This window comes from Papio anubis, chromosome 2 (genome assembly GCF_008728515.1).
Source record: "Papio anubis isolate 15944 chromosome 2, Panubis1.0, whole genome shotgun sequence".
Lineage (NCBI taxonomy): Eukaryota > Metazoa > Chordata > Mammalia > Primates > Cercopithecidae > Papio > Papio anubis.
In genome coordinates this window covers 105373963-105401783 of record NC_044977.1, presented here as the reverse complement: position 1 = coordinate 105401783, position 27821 = coordinate 105373963, and the positions used below count along the sequence as shown (strand labels likewise).

At 40.2% G+C, this 27821-nt stretch overlaps 1 protein-coding gene and 1 non-coding gene across 10 annotated transcripts in view; both read left to right on the top strand.

The window, feature by feature from the left end:
• Window positions 1-27821, top strand: part of MAP3K13 (mitogen-activated protein kinase kinase kinase 13) — a 192384-nt gene that overhangs the window by 131606 nt on the left and 32957 nt on the right. For 5 of the 9 annotated variants that reach the window (XR_004182199.1, XM_021934596.2, XM_031663504.1 and 2 more), the window contains 4 exons: window positions 6575-7134; window positions 15254-15437; window positions 21476-21667; window positions 25770-25928. Coding sequence is in view for 8 of the 9 variants with exons in the window: in XM_021934596.2 (XP_021790288.2) it covers window positions 6660-7134; window positions 15254-15437; window positions 21476-21667; window positions 25770-25928 (1010 nt within the window). In the remaining variant the exon portion in view is untranslated. Of the gene's footprint in view, window positions 1-203; window positions 1897-6574; window positions 7135-15253; window positions 15438-21475; window positions 21668-25769; window positions 25929-27821 lie in introns of those variants that run through there. The other 4 variants (XM_031663506.1, XM_031663508.1, XM_031663507.1 and 1 more) reach the window with 2 other exon arrangements.
• On the top strand, window positions 20253-20353 carry LOC116274036. The gene has a single exon (XR_004182516.1). It is a non-coding gene; the product is annotated as a small nucleolar RNA U13 (small nucleolar RNA).

Below are 27821 nucleotides of genomic sequence, written 5' to 3'. Positions count from 1 at the left end.
TTGCCCAGGCTGAAGTGCAAGGGCAGCATCTCGGGTCACTGCAATCTCCGCCTCCTGGGTTCAAGCGATTCTCCTGCCTCAGCCTCCCAAGTAGCTGGAATTACAGGCACCTGCCACCACGCCCAGCTAATTTTTTGTATGTTTAGTAGAGACGGGGTTTCGCCATATTGGGCAGGCTGGTGTCGGACTCTGACCTCAGGTGATCCGCCTGCCTCAGCCTCCCAAAGTGCTGGGATTACAGGCATGAGCCACCGCGCCTGGCCCCCATAGTACTTTCTTCTGGTAAGGGTGCCATTCCAAGCTTGCCCTTTACCCCTCCGATGTTCCTTATCTTTTTCCCTTTGACTCTCCACATTCAAAAATCTTGCCCCACTTCCTTTCTGTCTCCTTCTAATATATACTAGTTTTGATTTCTTATGAATGGAAAGGACTAAACAATCAGCTCCTATGAGGGTACCTGAGCCAGATTGCACAGGGAGAGAGGAACCGAGAGGGCAGAAGACAGCCAGAGATAGTGGAACCGCCTGTGTTTCCACGGTTTCCACCTGACAGTCTCTTCACTGTGCAGTGGCAGCGTGTGGGTGTGCATACTGACACAGGTAAAACTTAGGTATTTTTAGCTTCCTACACCCTTCTTAAATGTAGAGTCAACTCAGATCATTTGAATATACCCATGGTGATGATTTTTCTTTCCCTTTGTTCTTGTAACCTCTCTATTTCTCTGCCTTTGTTGGGTCACGTTGGACTGGATATTCTTGGTGAGCATGAGGGAAGCCTATTTGACTACACAGCTTTATACGCACCTTGAGGTTTACCTCACCTCTGCCCATTCTGAGAGCAATCAGTGGGTAGCCTCCTGCTGGCCTGTGGATAGGCGCAGGGTCACCCCGCTAGGTGGGCGCTAGTGTTTCCTTCGGAATAGTTTTAGTGCATCTAGAATAGCACTGTGAATTGCTATTGTTTTTGTCATCAGTGGCCATGATACTATGGCTATTTGTTTCTCTTCGAATAAACAAACAACCGTGCTAGTGGAAGGAGCTGGGCTGAGGAAGGAGGACTCATCTCAGCTCTGCCACTGGGCAGTTGTTATATTAAGCAAGTCCGCAATCTCTCTGAAATTTGATTCTCATATGTGAAATAAGCGGGTTGAACCATATTCCTTGATTGTCCTGTTTTTCCCTGATCTCTTAAATATCAAACTGCATTTGATGACTGTGATTAGACCCATTCCCATGTCAATGGGAACAGGTCCACTTCACACTCATCCTTAACCTGTTAGAGATAGGAAAAAAATTACAAAACAAACATGCGTTTTTCTAACTTTTTGTGTATAAGCTTATCCTAACATGATGTCATTAGGCAGAAGTTCAGGATAAAAAATTGACAAAGTAGAAATTTACCAGGAATTAATACAAAGTCTGATAGTTTGATTCAAAAAAAATAAATCACACAAATACATGTTTGGCTGAAATTCACATATATATTTCAGTATGCAATTCATGTGAGCCAATAGCATATAGGACTTGCGCTGTATATAGCATGGGTTCCCAACCTCCAGGCCACGGTCTGGTACCAGTCTGTGGCCTATTAGGAACTGGGCGGAGGTAAGCAGCGGGTGGGTGAGCCACCGGAGCTTCCTCTGTGTTTATAGCCACTCCCTGTCACTCATATTACTGTCTGAGCTCCACCTCCTGTCAGATCCGTGGGGGCATTAGATTCTCATAGCAGTGCGAACCCTACTGTGAACCGTGCATGTGAGGGATCTAGGGATCTAGGTTGCGTGCCCCTTATGAGCATCTAATGACTAATGATCTGTCACTGTCCCCCATCACCCCCAGATGGGAGTATCTAGTTGCCGGAAAACAAGCTCAGGCCTCCCACTGATTCTACATTATGGTGAGTTGTAGAATTATTTCATTATATATTACAGTGTAATTATAATAGAAATAAAGTGCACAATACATGTAATACACTTGAACCATCTCAAAACCATCCCCCGTCCCTGGTCCGTGGAAGAAGTGTCTTCCACAAAACTGGTCCCTGGTGCCAAAAATGCAGCCAAGGCAGACCAGAAGGAACTGCTGAGTCAGCGGCCAGGTCAGATAGTATGAAATCAGCAGTCTTAAAATTTGAGATCAGGCAGGGCAAGGTGAGAGAGGCCAAAGGCAGGAGACAGCTCAAGGTTGTGGCAGGTGATCAGCCAGAAAGTATAATGAGGAGATCAGTAATGTCGAAGCTCAGAGATGAGCACAAAAAGAACGGGGAGGGGAGGCTGGAGTGGGTGGAATGGGGTCTGTAATAAAGGGCTCCAGTTTTTCTTCTTTCTTCCCCCTGCCCCAACCTTATATTCCCAGGCAGCTTCTCAAGGCTTAGATTTCTCCATACCCTATAATTTAAGTGCCTCTTAACCTAACCCCGTCCAGTTAAAGTGATCTCTCTGGTTTGTTAGGAGGGAAGAATCACCTGCACTGTATCGTAAGCTTTCAGAGCCCATGTGTGGAGGCAGGAGTTACCCTTGCTGCACACTGCTCCCCCACATTAGCCACTACTGTTTCTGGGCCAGCAACCCCCTCACGCACCCTCTGGTCATTCCCGCTTCCCTGCCCCTGCCAGTGCTCTTATTCGACCCCGATTTCCTTCCCTGCGTCACACACCTTACCTTCACATCCTACCTCTTTTACCATTGTTCCCATCTCTCTTGGCTCTGTAGAACAGAATATGGCTCACTTGTCATGGGGGATGACATGTAATTATTACTTCCATAAGTAGTCTGGTAGTCTGTGAGCTTCAACAGGATGGGAACCACGTCTTCAGAGACTGCCTGGTACAGGAGAGAGAGTCATGATTAGGAAAAATAACCGGTATTTCATTCTGGCTCTGTGACCTTTAGCATCTACCTGTTCCTAGGCCTTCATTTCCGCCCGTGAAAAATAGGGATAATCATTCTGTGTTTTGGATTCCTTACCTAGGGATCAAATACTTAGATTGAATGATCACAGATAACATCATTTTTTAACCTGGAAAGCACTCTATGAAAGTGAGGAGTTGTAAGAGGTTCCATCGTGTTGTAAAAAAGGCAAAGGATTTGGGGAATCTGAACTTTGAGCTAGATTTTAATTCCTTTTCTATTAGTTATTGAATATATTACCTTAGAGAAATTTCTTCTCCTGTGAAATAGAAATGACATTATTACGAGGATTATGGTGCTGGAGCTGGCTTATACACCAACTTGTAAGAGCCAATTGTCAAATATTTAGAAACTTTGCAAGCAAGTTGTTAAACTTTTATTAGCTTGAAATCTGCTCTGGTGGGAATATTTACACTAGGAAAATGAGCAAACACTACAAACCAGATTGCTGTTGTTTTGGAAAGAGCTGATTTACCAGTACTGCTGATTATGTAAACAGGCTTCTGTAAATTGTAAAGCACTTTGTCTTATTCATTATTAAAAACACTAATGGTAACAGTAATGTTCTGTATCCACAGAATCTAGCCTAGTGCGTGGCACGATTATCAGTGTATATTCTTTTTTCTTTTTTGAGGCAGGGTCTCGCTCTGTTGCCCAGCCTGGAATACAGTGGCACAAACACAGTTCACTGCAGCCTTGATTTCCTGGGCTCAAGCGATTCTCCCACCTCAGCCTTCCACCCAAGTAGCTGATACTACAGGCGCACGCCACCATGGCTGGCTACTTTTTGTAATTTTTGTATTTTTTGTAATGTTTGTATTTTTTGTATTTTTTGCCATGTTGTGCAGACTGAGTATATATTCAATAAATACACTTTAAATTTAGCTTTATGATTTGGAAACTTCTGCCCCTCTGATAAATGAGCCCCATCTTTATCTTTCTTCCAATCTCTCTCTACAAAGTGTCTTTTTAAAATCAGATAGCATCAATAAAAGCCTAGCTCCCTAGCTTCGTGCGTGATGCATAGTAGGCCTTAAATTCTGTATGTCTGTAGTTGAGCTGATCGTCTTCTTTCCAAACCTTTCTTTCTGGCATTTCATATCTCGGTTATTGACATTGTCTGTCTGTTCATTATTCCAAATAAGTGATTTGAAAAGTCTTCCTCTCCCCCTTTCCTTTACCCACCTCCATGTCTAGTCAATTACTAGATCTTACCAATTCTACCTCTTAAATCTTTCCTGTCCTCTTCACTGCCATTGCTAACTGACTTGTTCAGGTCCAGATCATTTCTTTTTGAACTATACCTTCTAACTGGACCTTCAATCTTTCCCTTTGAATCCCACCTCTACTTCTATAGATGTGATTTTAATTTATCTGACCAAATTACTCCCTTGCTTAAAATTCCTTAATGGCTCTCTGTTGTCATGAGGATAAAACCCCAAAGATTTAGCTTGTCATACAGGCCTACCATAATCTAGCCTTTGCCTACTTTTTCTAAGAGTTATCTCCTGCTGTTTCCCAATACTACCTGGAATGCCTAGTCTTTCTTTCCTAGTGACCATAAATTCACCCCTCAAGACTCAATTCAAACAAAACTTCTTATAACGTCTCTAGACACATTTTATATTTATTTTTCTGAGCTCCCATTGCACCTTATACATATCTTTGTCCCATATCTAACCATGTGGCTGTCATCTATTGGTCTTTCCTTCTAGATTGTAAGTTCCCAAAGGGTAGGAACCTATGTTCCATTTACTAATGCCTAACACATTGCATGCCACGTAATAGGAGCTCAGTGAATGAATAAGAATTCAGAGGATAGGATATTTTCTCCTCCTTCTTCTTCTTCTTCCTCTTGTTCTTCCTCTTCTTCCTCTCCTCCTCTTCGTTCCTCTTCTTCTCGTCTTCTCCTTCTCCTCCTCCTTCCTTTTCTGTTTCCATCATTTATACTATTCTTCCTTCCTTCCTGATGCTTAGAGATAGGGAGGTCACACCTAGGATGGTTGAGGGATAAGCATTATCTTAGGAGAAGATGATTGAGCAAGAGCCCCTAGGCACTTCTTCCACTGTTCAGTTTTGAGGAGAGTGAGGGATCATGGCAGGCATGCACCAACACATGCCCGCTAATTTTTGTATATTTAGAGATGATGCTTTCACCATGCTGGCCACGCTGGTCTCAAACTCCTGACTTCCTCATGATCTGCCCACCCCTCTGCCTCCCAAAAAGTGCAGCTGGAATTGCATGCTGGAGCTTCTACCTACACTTGAAATGAGAGGATAGGATATTTTCATTGGTTCACTATACAAGCTATTCATGGGATATGGTAATGAATAAAAGGCTTAAAATTTAGGTCTCAGTTATGAAGATAAGAAAATAATAAAATTGAGAGGGTCTATTTTTATCCATAATCCCCAATATAAGATACTATGGCTCCCCATCACCTTCAGTATAAAATCTCAAACTCAGCCTGGCATGCAAAGCTCCTTATAATCTAGCCCCTACCTATCTGTCCAGTCTTTCTGCATGCACTTTTATATAGCCTACATTCCAGCCACTTTGGGTTTCTCATCTGTTTCATAGTCTTTCAAGCTTCTATGGCCTCCTTCATGGTTTCCCCCACACTTGTAATACCCTCCCCCTCTTCTTTCACTGACACCTTTCTGACTTGCTTAATGAATGCCTACACTTCCTTCAAATGGATCAAAAGTTACCACCTTTCAGCACCGTTCCCTGAAACTATTCCTCCCTCTTCTGTGCTCTCAGAGCACTTACTTAATTCATTATAAGCACTGTTCTGTCAAGCTTTGTTGGTCTTTCTTTTACCCCATCTGCAAAATGAGGTCATCTTCATACCCTGACCTCTAGCACATTCTAGATGCTTGGTACAGAGTGAAGGAAGGAATGACTATTACAAAGGGATTTAAAAAGAAAGTACATTTCTGATAAGAACATACTTTGGGCTGGGCACAGTGGCCCATGCCTGTAATCCCAGCACTTTGTGAGGCAAAGGTGGGTGGATCACCTGAGGTCAGGAGTTTGAGACCCACCTGACCAACATGGAGAAACCCTGTCTCTACTAAAAATACAAAAAGTAGCAGGGTGTGATGATGCACGCCTGTAATCCCAGTTACTTGGGAGGTTGAGGCGGGAGAATCACTTCAACCTGGGAGGCGGAGGTTGCAGTGAGCCGAAATCACGCCATTGCACTCCAGCCTGGGCAATAAGAGTGAAACTCCGTCTCAAAAAAAATAATAATAAATAAATAATAATAGATATTAATACAGAATGCTTAGAATGCCTTGAAAATCACAACAATATAAACCTCTCCCAGATCTAACCACCTAAAATTAACTATTGTTAATTCCTTGGATTTTTTTCCTTCAAGTCTTTTTTCTTGTATGTATATCCTTTTAAATAAAATTTTAAGTTCATGTTGTATATATTGTTCTAACCTGTTTTTTATATTAATGTGTCGTGGATATTTTGTCATGTTCATAAATACTCTCTCACAGCATAAATTTTCATTGCTGCACTCATCTCCATCACATGGACGAACCCACAGGTTAACCAGTCCCCATGTTTCAGTGTTCTTAATGCAAACAGAAGTGTCGTGGTGTGCATACTAAAGAAAGGATGATCTCATATCTCCCTCCTGTTTTTCTCAGGTTTTGGAGCCCTCTCTTAAGTCAGAACTCTGTCCCAACAATCCTCTGAGTGTCATCTCAGGACCTTGGTCATACTCATGGCACAATGGCCAACTTTCAGGAGCACCTGAGCTGCTCCTCTTCTACACACTTACCCTTCAGTGAAAGCAAAACCTTCAATGGACTACAAGATGAGCTCGCAGCTATGGGGAACCACCCTTCTCCCAAGCTCCTCGAGGACCAGCAGGAAAAGGGGATGGTACGAACAGAGCTAATCGAGAGTGTAAACAGCCCCATCACCACAACAGTTTTGACAAGCGTAAGTGAGGATTCCAGGGACCAGTTTGAGAACAGCGTTCTTCAGCTAAGGGAACACGATGAATCAGAGATGGCCGTGTCTCAGGGGAACAGCAACACGATGGACGGAGAGAGCACGAGCGGAACTGAAGACATCAAGATTCAGTTCAGCAGGTCAGGCAGTGGCAGTGGTGGGTTTCTTGAAGGACTATTTGGATGCTTAAGGCCTGTATGGAATATCATTGGGAAGGCATATTCCACTGATTACAAATTGCAGCAGCAAGGTAAGCTAGAGTATGGACTTGGAAGATATTTCTTGTGTAAACACACCACCACCCCCACCGTCACCACCACCGTCACCACCATTAGCTGGATAACCTGTGAGCTTTGGGCAAATTAAAGAACTAGTGGCAGATGAATACCTCATTTCAGTTTCCAGTAGACCAGCTGAAGGGAAGAGATTCACATTTGGTGGGTCTTTTTTGGTTGTAGCCCATCTTTTTGTGGTCATCCAGTCTAGTGGTGTACAAAGTACAGTACATATAAAACAATCCATGGGATTATAAGAAGAAAATACTAGAGCTCTTGTTTATCTCATCATTTAAAATTTCTATTTTCATAAATTTTCAGATATATTTCATATTTTAATATAGTTGTGCAGATATATAATATATAAATAAATCATGCAGTGGCTACGTATTTAAAATTTTTTGCCAGGTGCAGTGGGTCACCCTGTAATCTCAGCACTTTGGGAGGCTGAGGCAGGAGGATCACTTGAGCCCAGGAGTTTGAGGCTACAGTGAGCTATGATTGTGCCACTGCACTTCAGCCTGGGTGACAGAGTGAGACTGTTTTTCTAAAATAATTAATTAATTAATTAATTGATAAATAAAAATAAATTTTAAAAAGTTTACTGATAACTTATACAATCAAAAAAATCTGATGGCTGCTGGACTGATTTAAAACCAGAAGAAGCCACATGGTAATGCCCCTGAAGACTGTAGGACCTAGATTATAGTAAAACTTAGATTATAGTAAAAAGGAGTTATTTTCTTACAATAAAGGCATAGAAAGCTTACATTTTGAGGAAATGACAAAATATCTAACCAATCTTGAGAAGCACTATTATTTCTAGATCCCACAATCGCCCAAAAAAAAGGAAGTTTTGTTGGGCGTGGTGGCTCACACTTGTAATCACAGCACTTTGGGAATCTGAGGGGGGCAGATCACTTGAGGTCAGGAGTTCAAGACCAGCCTGGCCAACATGGTGAAACCCCGTCTCTATTAAAAATACAAAAATTAGCCGGGCATGGTGGCATGCACCTGTAGTCCAAGTTACTTGGGAGGCTGAGGCACAAGAATTGCTTAAACCCAACAGAGGTTGCAGTGAGCCGAGATCGTGCCTCTGCATTCCAGCCTGGGTGATAGAGTGAGACTCTGCCTCAAAAAAAAAAAAAAAAAAATTAAGTTTTTAACTCCCATCATTGTGTAACAGCATATTCATATATTCTGATTCAAATATTAATATTGTACTTTTGAAGCCCTGGTGTTCTTTATAACCTCATTTTTTAAAAGTTTTGTGTTAGGTTCAGGGGTACATGCGCAGGTTCATTATACAGGTATACTCGTGTCATGGGGATTTACTGTACGGATTATTTCATCACTCAGTACCCAATAGTTATTTTATCTGATCCACTTTCTCCCCGACCCTCCACCCTCAGGTAGGCCCCAGTGTCTGTCATTCCCCTCTTTGTGTCTATGTTTTCTCATCATTTCGCTCCTGCTTGTAAGTGAGAGCATGTGATATTTGGTTTTCTGTTCCTGCATTCATTTGCTAAGGACAATGGCCTCTGGCTCCATCCATGTTCTTGCAAAGGACATGATCTTATATAACCTCATTAATATTCTCCAAAGTAACTTTTTTTTTCTGATAACAAAAGTAATATGTATGGAGTTTGGAAAATACAGGTAAGTTCCAAAAAAATTTTAAAATAATCTATGATCCTCCATCTCCTGAGAATAACCATTAATGTTTCCATTTTATATATTATGTTAGTCTATTTGTGTATGTGTGTGTATACTTTTAAAAAATGGAGTCATACTATATTAATCCGTGTTCACACTGCTATAAAGAACTACCTGAGACTGGGTAATTTATGAAGAAAAGAGGTTTAATGGACCCACAGTTCTGCAGGCTTAACAGGAAGCATGGCTAGGAAACCTCAGGAAACTTACGATCATGGCAGAAGGTGAAGGGGAAGCAAGAAAGTCTTACCATGGCAGAGCAGGAGAGAGAGAAGGGGGAAGTGCCACACATTTTCAGACAACCAGATCGCGTGAGAACTCATTCACTATCACGAGAGCAGCAAGGGGGAAATCCGCCCCATGATCCAGTCACCTCCCACCAGGCCCCTCCCCTGACAAGTGGAAATTACAATTCGAGATGAGATTTGAGTGGGGACACAGAGCCAAACCATATCACATACTGTTTTGTAATGTTTTCTCACTTCATATTGTGAACATTTTCCATGTCTTAAGTATAATTCTTCAGCATCATTTTTAATGGCTACATAATATTAAATGATGTGAATGTGCCAATATTTTTAAGCAATCCCCTATTGCTCAACATTAATTTGTTTGCATGTTTAGTTATTATAAGCCATACTGCAGTGACCATTTGTCTACTACTTTACTTTTGCATATATCTTTGATTAGTCCTTGGGATAAATTCCTAGGAGAGGAATACTTGAGTTCAAAAGATGTGTTGTTTTAAGACTTTTGATATATATCTTTGTGGCCTTATGTAAATGATTAAATTTTTATGAGTTCTCCCATCAAGAAATTCTGGAAAGGGAAAACATGGACCACAAATGAGATTCTATTTATTTTATAACTGAATTTTAGACTCTGGGACCCTCCCCTAAAAGTGTGTTCATCTCTTTTAGTCAAGACTGTTGATGGTTTTTCCACAACAGCCAGTGGCCTTCAGTTACCAGTAACCACTTTTCTCATGCGTTTTATTTCCCATTTGTGCAATACATTCTCTTAAACCAAATACCAACTCCACCCTCTATACCTGTTTTCCATAAGTATATTGGGATTTACTGGTATGTCTGTAACTTCCAGGTCCTTTTCAGGATTTGTCAACCATATGATCTGTTCTTGTTCCATGCAGAAATTCTTCATCAGTCCCTGGTTTTGTGTATGTGTATTTCTCTCTCTCTTTCATACATACTCCAGTACGCTACATATTCTGCTTTCATTTTCCCTCCACCCCCTGGCCTGCATGATTTTAAGGTTTTAAAGGAAATTAGTTGCTTCTTGCTAACAGCATTATTATGTTTTAAATTGGACATAAATATAAGCAGGAAAATAAAATAAAGAAGAAAATAAAAATCACCTGTCTTTCTACAATCCAGAGGTAACAATTTCTAATTTTTTTTTTTTTTTTTGAGACGGAGTCTTGCTCTGTCACCCAGGCTGGAGTGCAATGGCATGATCTCAGCTCATTGCAACCTCTGCCTTCTGGGTTCAAGCGATTCTCCTGCCTCAGCCTCCCGAGTAGCTGGGATTATAGGCATGCACCCATTTTTAGTAGCGACAGGGTTTCACCATGTTGGCCAGTCTGGTCTTGAACTCCTGACCTCAGGTGACCCGCCTGCCTTGGCCTCCCAAAATGCTGGGATTACAGGCATGAGCCACCGCACCTGGCCCTAATTTGTTATTTTTTTAAAGTTCCCTTTTCTTTGGTTGGACGCAAAACCTACTGATAGCTGCATAGGTGATCGACTACATTTGGTTTTTAGGGTCTCCGCTTGTCCAGTCTCAGACTTACTTTTGGTGATAATTTGAAGATCTCAGGATCCAAGTACATCATTGAGGTTCAGACTCAGAATGAGGGGCAATACACCCATCCCGTATGTTTGTCAAAAGGAGGTTTTAAAATTTTTTGTTATTATTCTGCATACTGGTATTTAATTTGTGTTCCAATTGATTATGTGACTTTCAAAAAGGTTTATTTCAGAAATAAATAAGAAACAGGCCTGGTCAGCTTAAGATTCTGATATGGACACAGCAGATGCCTAGCCCTTCAGCAGATTGCAGGATATCCTACTGAGGGCTGGTGTTGCTGTGCACCATGAAAGAGTTTCGCTAGCCAGAAACCAGCAAATTTCCTTGTCAGGTCTGGGATCAGGGAGCTAATCTTTAGCCCTGCATTGCAGCCAACCAAAGGATAACACATGTCACAGGCATGTCCCTACATTTGGTACTTATGAGGAAATGTCACTGGATTTTAAAAAAATTTTAATGATGTCCTCATCTCCCTTTGAGTATATTGATAGTGAACCCAAGTAAGGTAGCACGCAATTTAAATCTTCTGTTGCCAAATAGTTTCCAGTCTCAAAGCAAGTACTGTCATGGCCATGTCTGAATAAACAAAGGAGAACTGTTGCCTTAAAGTGGGTGGGCATGTGTCTTTTTCCCAGTGCTAAGGATCCTGATGGATATTGGAATTAACATCGTTGTCACTGGGAAGATAAAAGAGAAGATAAACACTGGGGAAGAGTATCAGTGGGACAGACATAAAAGCAACGAAAAGTTTGGGACTAACCCTAGAGAGAGTATAGTCAGTTCTTCATTACTATGAGATTAGTTATCTTGCTCATCAATTATCTAGGCCCTTAATTTTGTGCATCCTTATCACCAGTTTCCTTTTTCCTGCCATTTTCCCATTTCTGAGCTCTCTGCTCGTTATTGACGGGGACTTTGAGACTGGGCAAAGAGTGCTAAATTCATATCAATCGATTTTACTTCTGATAATTAGTTTCAGTAAAAAGATGGATAGAAACATGGTTGAAGCATTACTTTCTTTATTTTACAATCTGTGTTCTTTTATTACCAGTGCTATCCACTTTATTTTTCTATGGATAATCGAGACTTGGCTGAACATAGTTGAATAGCACAGGCATGAGGTAGAGGTTGGTAGAGGAGAATTTTATTTTTTGTTGCAATACCCGGAATACTTTGTATTTGAGTGCCAAATGTATTTATATTTTAGTAATTAATCTGTTTATCGTCTTATAAAAATACTAATAGGCATTATTTCTAAAAAATATAGTGAGTTACAGTGTAAGTATCCTAAAGCAATATGAAAAGAAAGCATTTTTTAACAAATTATTTGGGAATCATTAAATAGCAATGTGGAAAAAAATAATTTATATCAGTCCTCATACCATACACCAAAATAAGTTTCAGATGAATGTAAAGATTAAATTTTTAAAAATGAACGATAGATAACTTTTAGAAGATAGACTAGGCAGTGGAAGAAATTACAAAGGAAATAATAGACAACGATCTAGAATACTTTGTTCAAAAATAATAAAATTAAAAGAAAAAGGCTTATAAAATATTCTCATTTGTATCAAAGAAATATAGAAGGAGTTTCTTCAAGTTGATGCAAACTATGGAAGGCTAACAGATAAATGAACAAAGGGGTTTTGACAATTCATACAAAGCAGATTGTGAGTATTAAACAAATGTGATCACGGGCAATTAAACTAGTGCAAAGTTATAAAACACTATTTTATACCTAATTAAAATAGAACCAAAAAATAATTGATAATGCTTACTGCCAATATGTTCATACATTGCTACTGTGAGCAAAAACTATCAAAATCCTTTTGGATAGAATTTGGAATGTATGCATTAGCCGGGCATGGTGGTGCATGCCAGTAACTAAAGATTGAGTAAATAGGGTAAAAGAGACACCCAAACATTAGTCTAATTTTGGTAGTTATTTTATTAAAAATTAGGGTAATTTGGGCTTGCATAAAGCTGTTCAAAGACGTACTGCTCAGTTATGTTCTTGCCCCAGAGTCCAGTAATAATACTTTATTCAGTCCCCTAAAATGGTCAAAATGACACTGGGGGTTTTTTGTTTTTGTTTTTGTTTGTTTGTTTTTTGTTGTTGTTGTTCTGAAATGGAGTCTCGCTCTGTCGCCCAGGCTGGAGTGCAGTGGCGCAATCTCAGCTCACTGCAACCTCTGCCTCCCAGGTTCAAGCAATTCTCCTGCCTTAGCCTCCCGAGTAGCTGGGATTACAGGCGTGCACCACCGTGCCCGGCTAAATTTTTTTGTACTTTTAGTAGAGACGGGGTTTCACCATATTGGCCAGGCTGGTCTCGAACTCCTGACCTCATGATCCACCCACCTCGGCCTCCCAAAGTGCTGAGATTACAGGTGTGAGCCACCATGCCCGGCCAATGACACTGTTAATTTGTCACTGGACCCCAATGAGGAAAATTCTCTTACAATATGCTATCAATATCTGTGTACCATAGCTGCATGGATGAGCCCATAGAGGTGAAAGTGAGATTTCATGAGCCACTTATTAATACTTGTCCTAGAAACCCTGAAGATAGTTAAAATAGCCAAGGCTATCACTTGCTGTTTCCTCCCAAATCTCACTTGGTATCATGTGTTCCTTGGGTGACTTTAAATTTGTCAGCTATTTGTATTTGAGAGAGATTTGCTTTTATGTAGCATTTATTCAATTTCAGTACAGCGGAAAATTTTAATACTGCTCAGATCAGGAGAATGGGATGAAGGCCCATGGCATAAACCACCCTCATTTTATATATTTCTTGCTCTACATAGTTATATTTTGAAGGTTAAGTTTTAGCAATTGTAATGAGAAAACATTTTATTAAGATCTACAGAGTTTCTTTCCTCTTAAGGTAGAGAAAATTAGAGAAGAGGGAAGTATAGCTCATGACTTCTAGAGGCAGATAAGCTCTTTCCGCTCTTGTTTCACCAATGCAGTAGACAGTGAGTTGATTTGCTTTCAAGACCAGAGTATCTTTGAAGCTAACTCAACACTACTTTGTTCCATGTTCTGCAAACAGCAGCCTTTGAGTGATCTGAGGAGAATCTCTCATGACCTTTCACACTGTCATCATTTTTCTCACTCCGTGGGGTTCTTAGTTCTTTGATATTTGTTTCTTACCTGTGATAATACCCTGGAAAGAAGGGGGAAAGGAGAAGGCTCAATGAATTACATTCTTTTTTTGAAAAGTTTCATGAGATTAAAGCACATATTGATTGAATTTTTGAAGTGCTTTATTTAAAATACCATTTTATTCATTATAAAAGTGATATAGGCTTATGGTAAAAAATAATTTTTAAGACAGAAAACAATAAAGAAATATAATATGAAGCACTTATAATGCCACCACTTAGAAATGACCCTTCTTAAATTTCTGGTGCAAAAAAATATTCAAACTCTAAGGAAAAGAGAAACTTGAAAATACTACAGCTTTATGAATAAGCATATCATGACTAATGACTAATGGCCCTCTCAATTACTTATGAGAGGCAATGTCATATAGGAGAGAAAGCACTCTTCCTAAAATTGGCCAATCCTGGGATTCTAGGCCCAGTTCTACCACTTATCAGCTATATGATTTTAGGAGAATTTACTTCACCACCCTATGCCTTAGTTTTTTTCATCTTTAAATAACTATAATAAGGCCATACTTGTAGGGTTGTAAGGATTGAACATATGATATATGTCAAGTACTATGCTAGTGTATGGTATATACTAAGTACTCAATCAAAGATAAATATTAATGTAAGTAGTATGCATAATGAAGTTCTTAGGAGAGTATCATTAAAAATTCATTAGCGGCCCGGCACGGTGGCTCACACCTGTAATCCCAACACTTTGGGAGGCCAAGGCGGGTGGATCACCTGAGGTCAGGAGTTTGAGACCAGCCTGACCAATATGGTGAAACCCCGTCTCTACTAAAAAATACAAAAATTAGCCAGGCATGGTGGTGGGTGCCTGTAATCACAGCTACTTGGGAGGCTGAGGCAGGAGAATCACTTGAATCCCAGAGGCAGAAGGTTGCAGTGAGCTGAGATCACGCCATTGCACTCCAGCCTGGGTGACAGAGCAAGACTCCATCACATTAAAAAAAAAAAAAAAAAATTCATTAGCAAAGATTCACTGAGCATCTGCACTAGAAATTCAAAGAGGAATAAAATAACACCTGTAATGGGTGATGGGGTAGGGATAGTTGCATAGAGGCAGATGGGTAAATTGACTGACATGCAAGCTTAAGGTGAGGGGGTAGGACTGCAAGAGTGGTAGGTTATGTTTTGTTTGGAGGAAGGCATATCGGAGGCTTCTGCTCTGCTTTATTTCAGTGGTTAAAAATTGATACAAACTAATGTGTATGAATATTTGATCTATAGTTCCAAGGTACATAGGAAGGTTCTATCTTTTGGTGGGAGACAGAGGGTAAGGCTCATCCTGGGTGATGATGAAGGTACCTTCAGAATGGCCTTGTAGAGTGGTCCCTTCTGAGATCTCTTCAAGCTTATTTCTTGCTTGTATGCCTAGATACTTGGGAAGTGCCATTTGAGGAGATCTCAGAGCTGCAGTGGCTGGGTAGTGGAGCCCAAGGAGCTGTCTTCTTGGGCAAGTTCCGAGCGGAAGAGGTGGCCATCAAGAAAGTGAGAGAACAGAATGAGACGGATATCAAGCATTTGAGGAAGTTGAAGCACCCTAACATCATCGCATTCAAGTAGGTCAAGGCTTTTTTTTTTTAAAGAAGTAGACCTATTTTCTTTCCCCCAATATAGACACACAAGTTTCTGCTTTGAGAGATATCTCAAAAGCATTCTCTAGACTTAGCACTGTGCTAGGTGCTTTGGGAGGGTATCAAGGAACTATTATATTGGAGTTGTGTCCTCAGGCATCTTATAATCTAGTGGTTCATTTTGCTGAAGTATGTGCTACATGGAAGGGGCATGCACACGGGACAGGAAGGGAAAGTGTGGGTTCCTGCCAAGCAGTCAGATCTGCTGCATCAACCTCATTTATCAGTGGGATGACAGAGGTTACTTCAATATCACCTGAACAGCCTAAAATTCACTTAAGAAAACAAAGTTGACTGGGTGCAGTGGCTCATGTCTGTAATCCCAGCACTTTGGGAGGCCAAGGCAGGCAGATCACTTGAACCCAGGAGTCTGAGACCAGCCTGGACAACATAGTGGGACCCTGTCTTTTAAAAAAATTTTTTTAAATTAGCTGAATGTGGTAGCACAGGCCTGTAGTCCTAGCTACTTAAGAGGCTGAGGCAGGGGGATTGCTTGAACCTGGGAGACTGAGGCTGTGTTGAGCCATGTTCATGCTACTGCCCTCCAGCATAGGTGACAGAGTGAGACCCTGTAAGAAAGAAATAAAGAAAGAAGGAAGGAAAGAAAGAGAGAGAGACAGAGAGGAGAGAGAAAAAGAGAGACAGAGAGAGAGAGAAAAGAAAAGAAAAGAGAAAAGAAAGAAAGAAAGAGGGAGGCAAGGAAGGAAGGAAGGGAAGGAGGGAAGGAAGGAAAGAAAGAAAGGAAGAAAGAGAAAGAAAGAAAGAAAGAGAAAGAAAGAAAGAAAGAGAAAGAAAGAAAGAGAGAGAGAGAAAGAAAGAAAGAAAAGAAAGAAAGACAGACAAAGGTAACATCTGAAGTGATCAAAGAACAGTCAATCCTTGTGTAGTAGATACATATTTTGTATTAGGTTCTGTTAGCATCCCTTCTTAAACATTAACCTGTAATAGCAGGTACCTTTAGAGTATAGCCTCTGGTTTTCCTAGATCCCCTTCCAAGTAATGTCAAACATTCAGCTTTCTTAACCTAATGATTGTCAAGTTATTGATAGTAAGTCATATGTTATATTCATTTCACAAAGTGATTGTTTTCAAGAGTCTGTGAACATATCTTTCTAGTCTAGATGATTTTTTTCATAATATTGACTGGGATCCCTAACAGAAGGAGGAGAGTCAAAGTTTAAAGGGTGGAAGTGCTGAGCTCTAAATAGATATGATCTCTTCTGCCTGAACCTTTCCCTTGAGTTCTCTCCCTCGCTAGCCTTTTAATGTTGCCCTAGGCTTAAACAAATAAGTGGTAAGTGGCTTTAGAGGAAAGAAGGTGGAGAACAGAACAAGTATTTTTAGGTAGGATGAAAGTTAGAAACTAGAGCTTTGTGATATATTTGATATGTATTTTGCATTCCTGGAAAATAGTATGACCAATGAGGCTACAGCTAAAAGTGGAATAATTTACAAATCCCCCTCCTAAGCTAGGAGAAACTTCTCCCAGCCTCAGAAGGGATCCTTCCTTGATAAAACTCTGATTATAAAGCTAAAAATGTCATTTGATAAGTCTTAATTGGGATCACATCCACGAAGTAAGGAAGGTAAATTTTGGGTACAGGTTTTGTAGAATGGGTTTAAATGAGTACTGAGGTTGAGTTTTGATTACCAAACAAGAACCCTTAAGGAAAGGGAAAGACGTGTGAAGAAAGAGAAGCAATCAACCAGGACACCAAGAGACAGAAAGAAGTACTGGATTCGTTTCCTTGTGGAAGGGTCATTCATGCAGAGGGCAGGGAAGAGAGCTGCGGTTGCTGCAGTTAATTCTGTCCTTGGTTGACCTAGTAGGGTCAGGAGGACGTGTGACTAAAATGAAATGCTGCAGAGACAAATTATCATCTTTCCAAAGAGGATACATTTCAAAACACAATGGGGAGATTATTTTAAGCAGACAGACAAACAGAGACCCTCTTCTTTCTTTCCTTCATTTTACTTCACTGAGACGATCATCACTTCCAGTATGCTACATCCTCCTAAATGGAAGGAAGGGTCAAAAGCTTTTAAACTTAGATCACTAGGACACTGGCTTTGAGACACAGAATGTTCTGTAGGTGAGTATGGCCTTTTGCCCTCTTGAAGTGAATTAGGCTGTGTGTTGCAGGTAAGAGGGTTTTCCAGCAGGGTACCCGGGGTCACTGAAAGTAGAAATGTGTCCTAATAGGATGGTGTTGTGAGAAGCTTTATTTTTACTTCCTTTCTTTTGCTTCTTTCTCTTTCTTCCTATCTTTTTCCCACCTCACCCTTCTGACTCTCCTACCTGCATATGCAGTTTTCAGCATTGCCCTACTAGTGCCCAACTCTTTAGGCTGAAGATACTTGAATAGTATTTACCTCTACATGGAGAACAATAGTGAGACTGTGTTCCTGGCCCATTACACCATGCTCTTGGGCATTGTGCAGTGTTATGTTTGCAGCCATCTGTGCCATGTGTTGCTTGGCCAATGAATCCCATTCAGGACCCTCTGGAAGATATACGAGGGCATGATTAGATTTTAGTACATCTCTCTGGATACTTTTTTCTGTGCTTACAGCTTCTTTTGAAGTTAATAAAAACCACATACAGAAGGGGAAGTACAAGATAAGAACGCTGTATTCTTTTTGCATCCAATTTTTTTGTTAATCTTTTAAGAAAACTCAACCTGACTGTTCCTAATGGAATTCAGTGCCAAGGGGAAGAAAAGGTAGCAATTAGAAGTGATTATAGAGCTGTTATTTATAGCTACTAAGAAACCTTGTCATAGTACAGGGCTGATGAAATGATTGCTCCTCGTTCGTCAGTCAAGAGAAATAAAAGGTGCGTAACATCACTGTTAGACTGTTTCTATGTGGAACAAGTTAAAACATAGTTGAATAGGAGGCTGAGTACCTTCAAAAATGTTTATGTTGGTATACTTAATCATATTACATTATACCTGCTGTATTTATTAGTTCTCTGTAATGATAATTAATCATTTGTTTGTAGGTGCCAGACACTTGGGTTCACCAAGCTTTCCTAAGAGACATATAACCGGAACTTGAAAAAAATTATTAAAAATCAAGATAAGAATTCTTTGTAGCCTAGAAAATGATAGGAGAGTAATAGAAATAGCTTTGTGGCATTTGACAGGCACATCAGAGCAGGGGAAAATGAAGATTAATTATACTTCTTCATAACCTGCTATTGTTATAAGATCATCATCATCTTCATATGATCAGTGACGTACGCCATGACCTCTAAATTCTTTCATCACTTAGAGCAGCTGAAGAGATAGGCATGGGTCGGTAGCTGGCTGAAGACTTTAACTGATGTCTTACAGATACTCTGCTAACTTCTCTAGAAAGTTTCAAAGGAAGGCGTGTATACCCATAAGCGATAAGACATAGATTACATATAGTAATTTTTCTTCTCATCCTGAGAACAAAACTGTGAAGTAGAGTTACTACGATCATTCCTTCTTTTATGAGATAATGGTGTTAACATAGGAATTCCCAATGTGCTTGGCTAAACAGAAGTTAAAAAGCTAAAAGGGAGGCAGTCTTGTACAGAGTGTAGAGGGCCTGGACGTTTAAATTAGGCAGACTGAGTTTGAATCCCAGCTCTGTCACTTAATAGTTGTATGATCTAGTTGTGATTAGGACAAGTTATTTTCTCACTCTGAGCCTTACTTGTAAAAATGGAAAAGGTAATATTTATCTTACAGTAGTTTGGGGCAGATTAATAAGACAAATAAACATGGAAATGTCCTTGAAAAATAGAAGAGGTTCTTTCACGTTAGTTTCCTTCCTCCTCCTCAAGGCCTCTGTACGTGTCATTTGAAGGCTTTTTTAGTTAAGAAGGTTGAGGTGAAGTTAACAAACATTTGTTAAAGACTTGCTGTGAACCGCTAGGCCTTGAGGTAGAGAGAATAGAACTTGAAGACCGTTCCCTTCAAGGAGCCTATAATCTATATGTGGAGAGAAAAACTGCATATAAAGAACTAGTGGCTGTTGTATATCATAGGAATTTAGAGAAGAGAAAGATCTTTTTGGAGGGGAATAATTGGGAAAGGTTTTCATGGATGATGTCGGAATTGATGCAAATATAAGCTACATGGATATATAATACGTTGTATAGGCTGGACGCAGTAGCTCACGCCTATAATCCCAGCACTTTGGGAGGCCAAGACGCATGGATCACTCGAGTACAGGAGTTTGAGAGCAGTCTGGGCAACAATGATGAAACCCCGTCTCTACTAAAAATAAAAAAATTAGTGGCCAGGAGCGGTGACTCAAGCCTGTAATCCCAGCACTTTGGGAGGCTGAGGCGGGCAGATCACCTGGTCAGGAGTTCAAGACCAGCCTGACCAATATGGTGAAACCCTGTCTCTACTAAAAATACAAAAATTAGTAGGCGTGGTGGCAAGCGCCTGTAATCCCAGCTACTCGGGAGGCTGAGACAGGTGAATTGCTTGAACCCGGGAGGTGGAGGTTGTGGGGGGCTAAGATTGTGCCACTGCACTCCAGCCTGGGTGATAGAGCGAGACTCCATCTCAAAAAAATAAAAAATAAAAAAAATTAGCCTGGCGTGGTGGTGCACACCTGTAATCCCAGCTACTTGAGGAGGCAGGAGAATCACTTGAGCCTGGGAGGCGGAGATTGCACCACTGCACCCCAGCCTGGATGACAGAGCGAGACTCTGTCTGGGGGAAAAAAAAAAAAAAGTTGTATATTGTTTTTCATATTCTTTTGTGATTCGTAAGCATGATTGGGTGTTCACACTCGCGGGTGAGATGTGCCTCCTTCCAACCTTGTTACAACGTTAGCACATTACCTGTCTGACATAAAAAAAAGAGAAATGTTTTTCAAAGATTATGTAAGATGGAAAATTGAGTCGTCTTTGGGTCCTCAGTCTAGTTAGTTATTTTTAATTTGAGTAATTTAAAATTCAGCAAATAATATTAAAAACAGAAGTATTTTGTCTGAATTATCTCTCTGTACACTCATAAAACCCTCTAAAACTGTAAAAGGAAGAAATTTTAAATTATTCCTTTTGTTCTTTTTTTTTTTTTTTTCTGAGACAGAGTCTCACTCTGTCACCCAGGATGGAGTGCAGTGGCACAATCTTTGCTCACTGGAACCTCCTCCCAGGCTCAAGTGATTCTCCTGCCTCAGCCTCCCAAGTAGCTGGGATTACAGGCATGCACCACTATGCCCGGCTAAGTTTTGTATTTTTAGTAGAGACGTGGTTTCACCATGTTGGACAGGCTGGTCTCGAACTCCTGACCTTGGTGATCCACCTGCCTCAGCCTCCCAAAGTGCTGGGATTACAAACATGAGCCACCGCACCTGGCCAAATTGTTACTATTTTTTATTTTTGAGATGGAGTCTCACTCCGTTTCCCAGGCTGGAGTGCAATGGCGCGATCTTGGCTCACTGCATCCTCTGCCTCCCGGATTCAAGCAGTTCTCTGCCTCAGTCTCCTGAGTAGCTGGGACTACAGGCATGCGCCACCATGCCCGGCTAATCTTTTTGTATATTTAGTAGAGATGGGGTTTCACCATGTTGGCCAGGCTGGTCTTGAACTCCTGACCTTGTGATCCACCTGCCTTGGCCTCCCAAATGATTCTTAATGATCTAAAACAACGCAGTATCCAGCCTGCACAAACCTCAGAAAAGTGTGCTCTTTGTCCCGGAATGGAAGGGTCCCACAGAAAAGGCACCAGACACAGCACAGCATATAGATATCCAGAGTGAACAAAACAAACAAAAATTGTCTATGGACATCATAGAGAAACCTGTAGACTAGAGAAGGTTCAATGCTAATTTAAGAATCAGAAACTATTATCTATACACATTTTAAAAATAATTTGGGTATAGAATCGGTTTTGATTAACTCTTCTTTAAATATACATATGTATGCATGTATGTGTGTATTGATGTACATGTTTGTGTTTTCTTGGAAGGGGTGTTTGTACTCAGGCCCCATGTTATTGTATTATCATGGAATACTGTGCCCATGGACAACTCTACGAGGTCTTGCGAGCTGGCAGGAAGATCACGCCTCGATTGCTAGTAGACTGGTCCACAGGAATTGCAAGTGGAATGAATTATTTGCACCTCCATAAAATTATTCATCGTGATCTGAAATCACCTAAGTGAGTTCTGGAGCTAATGTTTCAGCTATTTTGTTCTTTTGAAATACAGAATATTTATCAACCTCAGTTGACATTTTCAGACATCATACTTTTAGTTCAGTTTCAATCAGGACAGTGGGTAATTCTGTTTGTGCATCTCTTGGGTTATTGTTGACCTACCTGCTTACCTGTATGGCAGATGTCTCCAGGTACCTGAAACCACTTTTCCCTCTTGTTGCTTTTAAATCATACAACTGTGAAACAAAATTCATTATTATCTGAAGTATTCACCTTCTATCATCTCAGATAGTTAATGCCAGGCCTTCCCATTTCAAGCCTTGGTTTGTTGTTTTCCACGTGTTCAAAACACTTTTTAAACTGAGTTTCAGAAATGTATACAACAGGATAAAATGGATAAATAAGAAACAGGCTAGCTGGGTGGAGTGGCTCACGCCTGTAATCCTAGCACTTTGGGAGGCCAAGGCGGGTGGATCACTTGAGGTCAGGAGTTCGAGACCAGCCTGACCAACACGGTGAAACCCTGTCTCTACTAAAAATATAAAAAATTAGCCAGGCATGGTAGCAGGCGCCTGTAGTCCCAGCTACTTGAGAGGTTGAGGCAGCAGAATTGCTTGAACCTAGGAGGAGGAGGTTGTAGTGAGCTGAGATCGCACCACTGGACTCCAGCCTGAGCGACAGAGCAAGACTCCGTCTCAAAAATAATAATAATAACAATAATAATAATAATAATAATGAAACAGAGGCAAAGGAAAAGTAAAAACATTAGAACTAAAAATTGTTCACAAATTACATGCCATGAGATTCTATAGACGTGGACTACACATTTGGCTTTGAGCTTCTAGTGTCTAAGCAAAGGAGGAAATAAACAGTTATAAGGTTCACAATGGCCATAGGAAAAATAAACACTGGCTATGTAAGAGAAGCAGGGCTGTTTCTAGTAATCTCTGTTTTCAAAAGGATTTCTTGGCTACTAATCACTTTAAGAGGAGTGTGTAGTTAGTTCCCCAAATTGCATGAAGAAGGAAATTGATAAAATGATTTATTTCAGTATAACTCCTGTTTTTCAACATTATTTTTATTATTTATCATCACATTTTGGGTAGATGAGCAGAGGATTAATCTCTTCAAAATATATTTGCAGCCTAGGCAATATAGTGAAACTCCATCTCTCTCTACAAAAAATTTAAAATTTAGCCAGGCATGGTGTCCAAGCTACTCAGGAGGCTGAGGTGGGAAAATCGCTTAAGCCCGGAAGGTCAAGGCTACAGTAAGCCATGATCACACCACTGCACTCTAGCCTGGACAACAGAGCACAACCCTGTCTCAAAAAATAATCAAAATAAAATAGATATATTCATTTATTATATATACACACACACATATATATATATTTGCATAGTGCTCTCATGGTTTATAATATCTTGGGGGAGATCTATTATCACACCTTTGATCCTGGCAAAAACTGTGTGGGATTTGTAACAAGTATTGTTATTCTTATTTTATGTAAGGGAAACTAGAGCTTAGCCCAAAGTCATGGGGCTAGGACTTGAACCTAGAATTTCTGAACCAAAGGCTGCTGCATCCTACCTCATTATGTGACGGTAAGGGATTCACAGTGAATCCTGCCTTTCCTCCATGGACAGTATAAATCAATCCTTCATTATAAACTTCAAAACAGTTCTTATTTATCACCATCGTCCTCAGCAATTACAGTGCTTAGTTGACTGAACAACCTCCCCCTTGCTTTACTTGCAAGTAAACATGATTGTGTAGTGCTCATTTCTTCTGTTCACATTCTTACCCTGTTGCTTTTGCCATTTAGTGCATACAGGTAAGGACATTAACTACCTGAAGGCCTCTTTGAATGGTTCTCCTTTTTAATTACCTTGTTCTCCTTGTGAATTAATCTTAGAGGGAAGGAGTCAGGAAGCCGTAGAATAGAGTAGTGAATGGGTTACCCCAGTAAGCCTTTCCCTCTACTAACAATAACACTCCCAACCCCAGCAGCTTTGGCTTCTTTGGGTTTCAAGCTGATTTTGGGAAGACAGGGATCAATCTGACTTGCTATAACAAGAGATCTCATTACCTATATTAAGTCTGCAGGCTCTGTGACCCCATCTTTGTCTCAGAGAAGATTTCAGAAAAGTTCTAATGTTATATTTCTCTAGTCTTCTCCCAAGTTCATCCTCTCTTGTCACACCAACGGAGGCAGAGAGGAAGTTCCCAGAAAAGGTTCCCTCTTTTAGGGGCTAACTGCCTACTCTCACTTTCATGGTGTATCATATCAGTTCTCCAATTCTCTTATCCCATAATATTTTAATCCTTATGCATTTCCACTAAGACTAACACGGTTAAATCAAAACTCCTAAGTTATATAAATTTTACATATTAGGTGCAAAACCAGGGCGTGGAGGATGGTATTCAAAAGCAATTGTAAGCTCTGAGCTATTTGGTAAATAGCCATTGGGGTTGGAGTTGTGAACCTGGTAAATGTGAAGGAATCCCTGCTTTAAATGGAGAAGCAAGGGGATAGAGTCAGATGTTTTCTGCTTTACAGCCTCCTCAATTCTGATACTATTTGAGGATGAAGACTTTTTTTTTTTAGACAGAGTCTTGCTCTGTGGCCCAGGCTGGAGTGCAGTGGTGCGAACTCCATTCACTGCAAGCTCTGCCTACTGGGTTCACGCCATTCTCCTGCCTCAGCCTCCCGAGTATCTGAGACTACAGGCGCCCGCCACCACGCCTGTAAGCCTTTCATCATTAAACATAGGTCCCTAGATCATTAAAGCCTCTGAAACCCTAAGTCATTAACTTTCTAATGTTCTGAACAGGTTGTTTCAAGTGAAATCGATCTAGGGTGTGAAGCTGTCAATTTGGTACCAGATTGTATTCATCTTCAAGGCTGGCACGAGCACTTGGCCTCAGGTCACATTTTCAGATAACTACTATGACAAGTAAAACACTACTGGTATGGAATTTACTTAAGCTTGGATTTACTTCTGCTTTTCCTTATCAGCACTAGTGAAATCCCAGCATATATATTAGCCTTTTAATGTAATGAATCCCAAATATCATGGTCTCATGCATGATATTAGTTGGCTATCATTTAAACAGTGTTTAAAAAGAAGTATTCTTTTTAGTGGGCTGGCTAAAGCCAGCAAGGACGGAAACCAATATTTATTGATAATGGTGCCTAACATATCTTACCTCATTTAATTCAAATGAAAATTCAATGAGATTGTTATTAGAGGTCTATCACCCCTTATCCAAAACTCTTGAAGAAAGATATTTTCAGAAAGGTAGTACACTACCTTAGACACCCAGCGAGGTCTGGAGCAGTACCCTAAAATCAACCACATTAACAAATCTGCAGCAAAACCTGTTGTTCACACAAAGTGGGATGAAGAAAGTGAGTTTGCCTTATACGTGTGAAAAAAATATAAGCTGACTGAGAACTTTTTGTATTTTCAAATTGTGGATAAGAATGAAGAGTCTCCATCCTACATATGAGAAAACTGGCTTAGAAGAGTTAAATAAGGCCGGGTGCAGTGGCTCACACCTGTAATCCCAACACTTTGGGAGACAGAGATGGGAGGATCACCTGAGGTCAGGAGTTTGAGACAAGCCTGACCAACATAAAGAAACCCCATCTCTACTAAAAATACAAAAATTAGTTGGGCGTGGTGGCAGGTGCCTGTAATTGCAGCTACTTGGGAGGCTGCGGCAAGGAGAAAATCCCTTGAACCCAGGAGGCAGAGGTTGCAGTCAGCTGAGATCGTGCCATTGCACTCCAACCTGGGCGGTAAGAGTAAAACTCTGTCTCAAAAAAAAAAGAAGAGTTAAGTAACTTGGCAAAGGTCGCACAGCAAGTGGAAGAGGCAGCATAAGACTAGGCATTAAAAGCCTGTTATGCTAAGCTGCCTGACAAGTATGAATGATGTTATTTCTAGTGTATAGCCAATGCCCCAGTGACATTGGAAACTGCAAGCTGAATACTACAAGATAGGAAGCAGCAGATAAAGTCTTCCGTTTCAGCCATTTAGAATCATGGTTTTCATTAGTACTAACGATCTGGATGTTTTCTTTTTATTTCTTTTTAAAGTGTTTTAGTGACCCACACAGATGCAGTAAAAATTTCTGATTTTGGTACGTCTAAGGAACTCAGTGACAAAAGTACCAAGATGTCATTTGCCGGCACAGTTGCATGGATGGCGCCAGAGGTGATACGGAATGAACCCGTATCTGAGAAAGTTGATATATGGTGAGTGGCGCCACCAGTTGTGCCAACTAAAATGCCTTTTCCCACTTTCGCCCTATTAGCACTGTCTTCCTTCAGCGCTTACTTTTCCAGAATATTCTTGAGCGTTGTCCACTTTTGGTTGATTTCAGCCTCATATTATCTGAGGTACTTGCCAGTATGGTGATATATGGGGAGAAGGATTAGGGGGAATGAGGGTGACTCTCCACTCAGTAAGTCATCAGTTTGGGGGACCTCAGAGAATATACTGAACTTTCTAGAAAACTGAAAGTTTACTTCAAATGATCATTTAGTGTGGAAGTCTTCCTGAAATGTGTTACATAATTCTCACCTTCTTGAATAAAGTACAAGAGCTTACCTATTCTCAATGACTCAGGTCATCATTACACATATCAATAATGTACTTTGCTGTGATACAATTATGTTCTCTAGACACATTTGAGATGTAGGAGGTTGTTTTGCCCTTTTATTGAACAGCCTCTATAGGCTATGATTTTAAAAAAAGATCTCTATAACATTTCTTCTGAGGTTATAAGTCTTTTTATTAACAGTATTTTTCCCTGTAATAGCTTTTCTTCTACCCTTAAAATTGGCAACTAGTAACTTTTAGGCTTAAAACCAAAATAATAGCACATGTCAAAATTGCATGTAATACCAGAGTAAATAGGATAAAGTAGAAATGTGGGGTCATTTGTAATTTAGATAGTCATGACCAAAGTACCCTCCTTAGGGATTACTAACTGATGTTCCCACCGGAAATATCTAAGAGTGTTTTCTCAGTCTCACCAACAAAATGTGCTAAACTCTTGGATTTTTGCCAATCATATAGGTAAAAAACGGTATCTTGGGTGCATTCCTCTCGGGACAAGTAAGCCTATACATTTGTTCGTATGTGTTAGAGCCCTCATATTTTCTTACTTGTGAATGGCTCATAATCTTTGCTCAGCTTTCTGATTTTTACTCATAATTTATCAGAGTATTTTACATATTAAGGAGATTCACATTTTGTGTAAATTGTAGATAATTCACATTTTGTTATTTTGCTGATGGTATTTTTTGCCTTGTCAGATTTTGAAAATACAGTTTAATTTATCAATTTCTCCTTTTATGGCTTTTAGATTTCATGGTTTAAAAAGTCTTTAAAAGCCAGGCATGGTGGCTCACACCTGTAATTCCAGCACTTTGGGAGGCTGAGGTGGGTGAATCACTTGAGGTCAGGAGTTCAAGACCAGCCTGGCCGACATGGTGAAACCCCATCTCTACTAAAAATACAAAAAATTAGCTAGGCGTGGTGGCACATGCCTGTAATCCCAGCTGCTTGGGAGGCTGAGGGGCAGGAGAATCGCTTGAACCCAGGAGGTGGAGGTCGCAGTGAGCCAAGATCAGGTCACTGCACTCCAGCCTAGGTGATGGAGCGAGATTCTGTCTTAAAAAAAAAAAAAAAAAAAGTGTTTAACACTCCTAGATAATTTTTTAACTCCTTATTTTTAGAAGATTTTTATGGTTTCATTTTTTTATTTAAATCTTTGATTCAAGTGAAATTTATCTTGATTTATGGTGAGTTATAGATTTAATTTTTTTTTCCCAGCTGTTCCAACAACATTTTTTGACTAATCAATTTTTACCCGCTGGTTTGTGATGTTACTTCTATCTTACATTCAATTCCTAAATGTATTTGGTTTATTTCTGGATTTCTTGTCCAGTCCGTTATTCTGGTTGTCTGTTCACACATAAGAGTTAATTATTCAAGTTTTAATTTCTGGTAGTGTTGATTACCCCACATAGAATGTTGTTTTTTTGTTTTTTTCAGAGTTGTCCCAGATGTTTCTGTTTTTCTTATAGCAATACTAGAATTTTAAAACTGGGTATATGTACTAATTTGATTTAAATTAATAA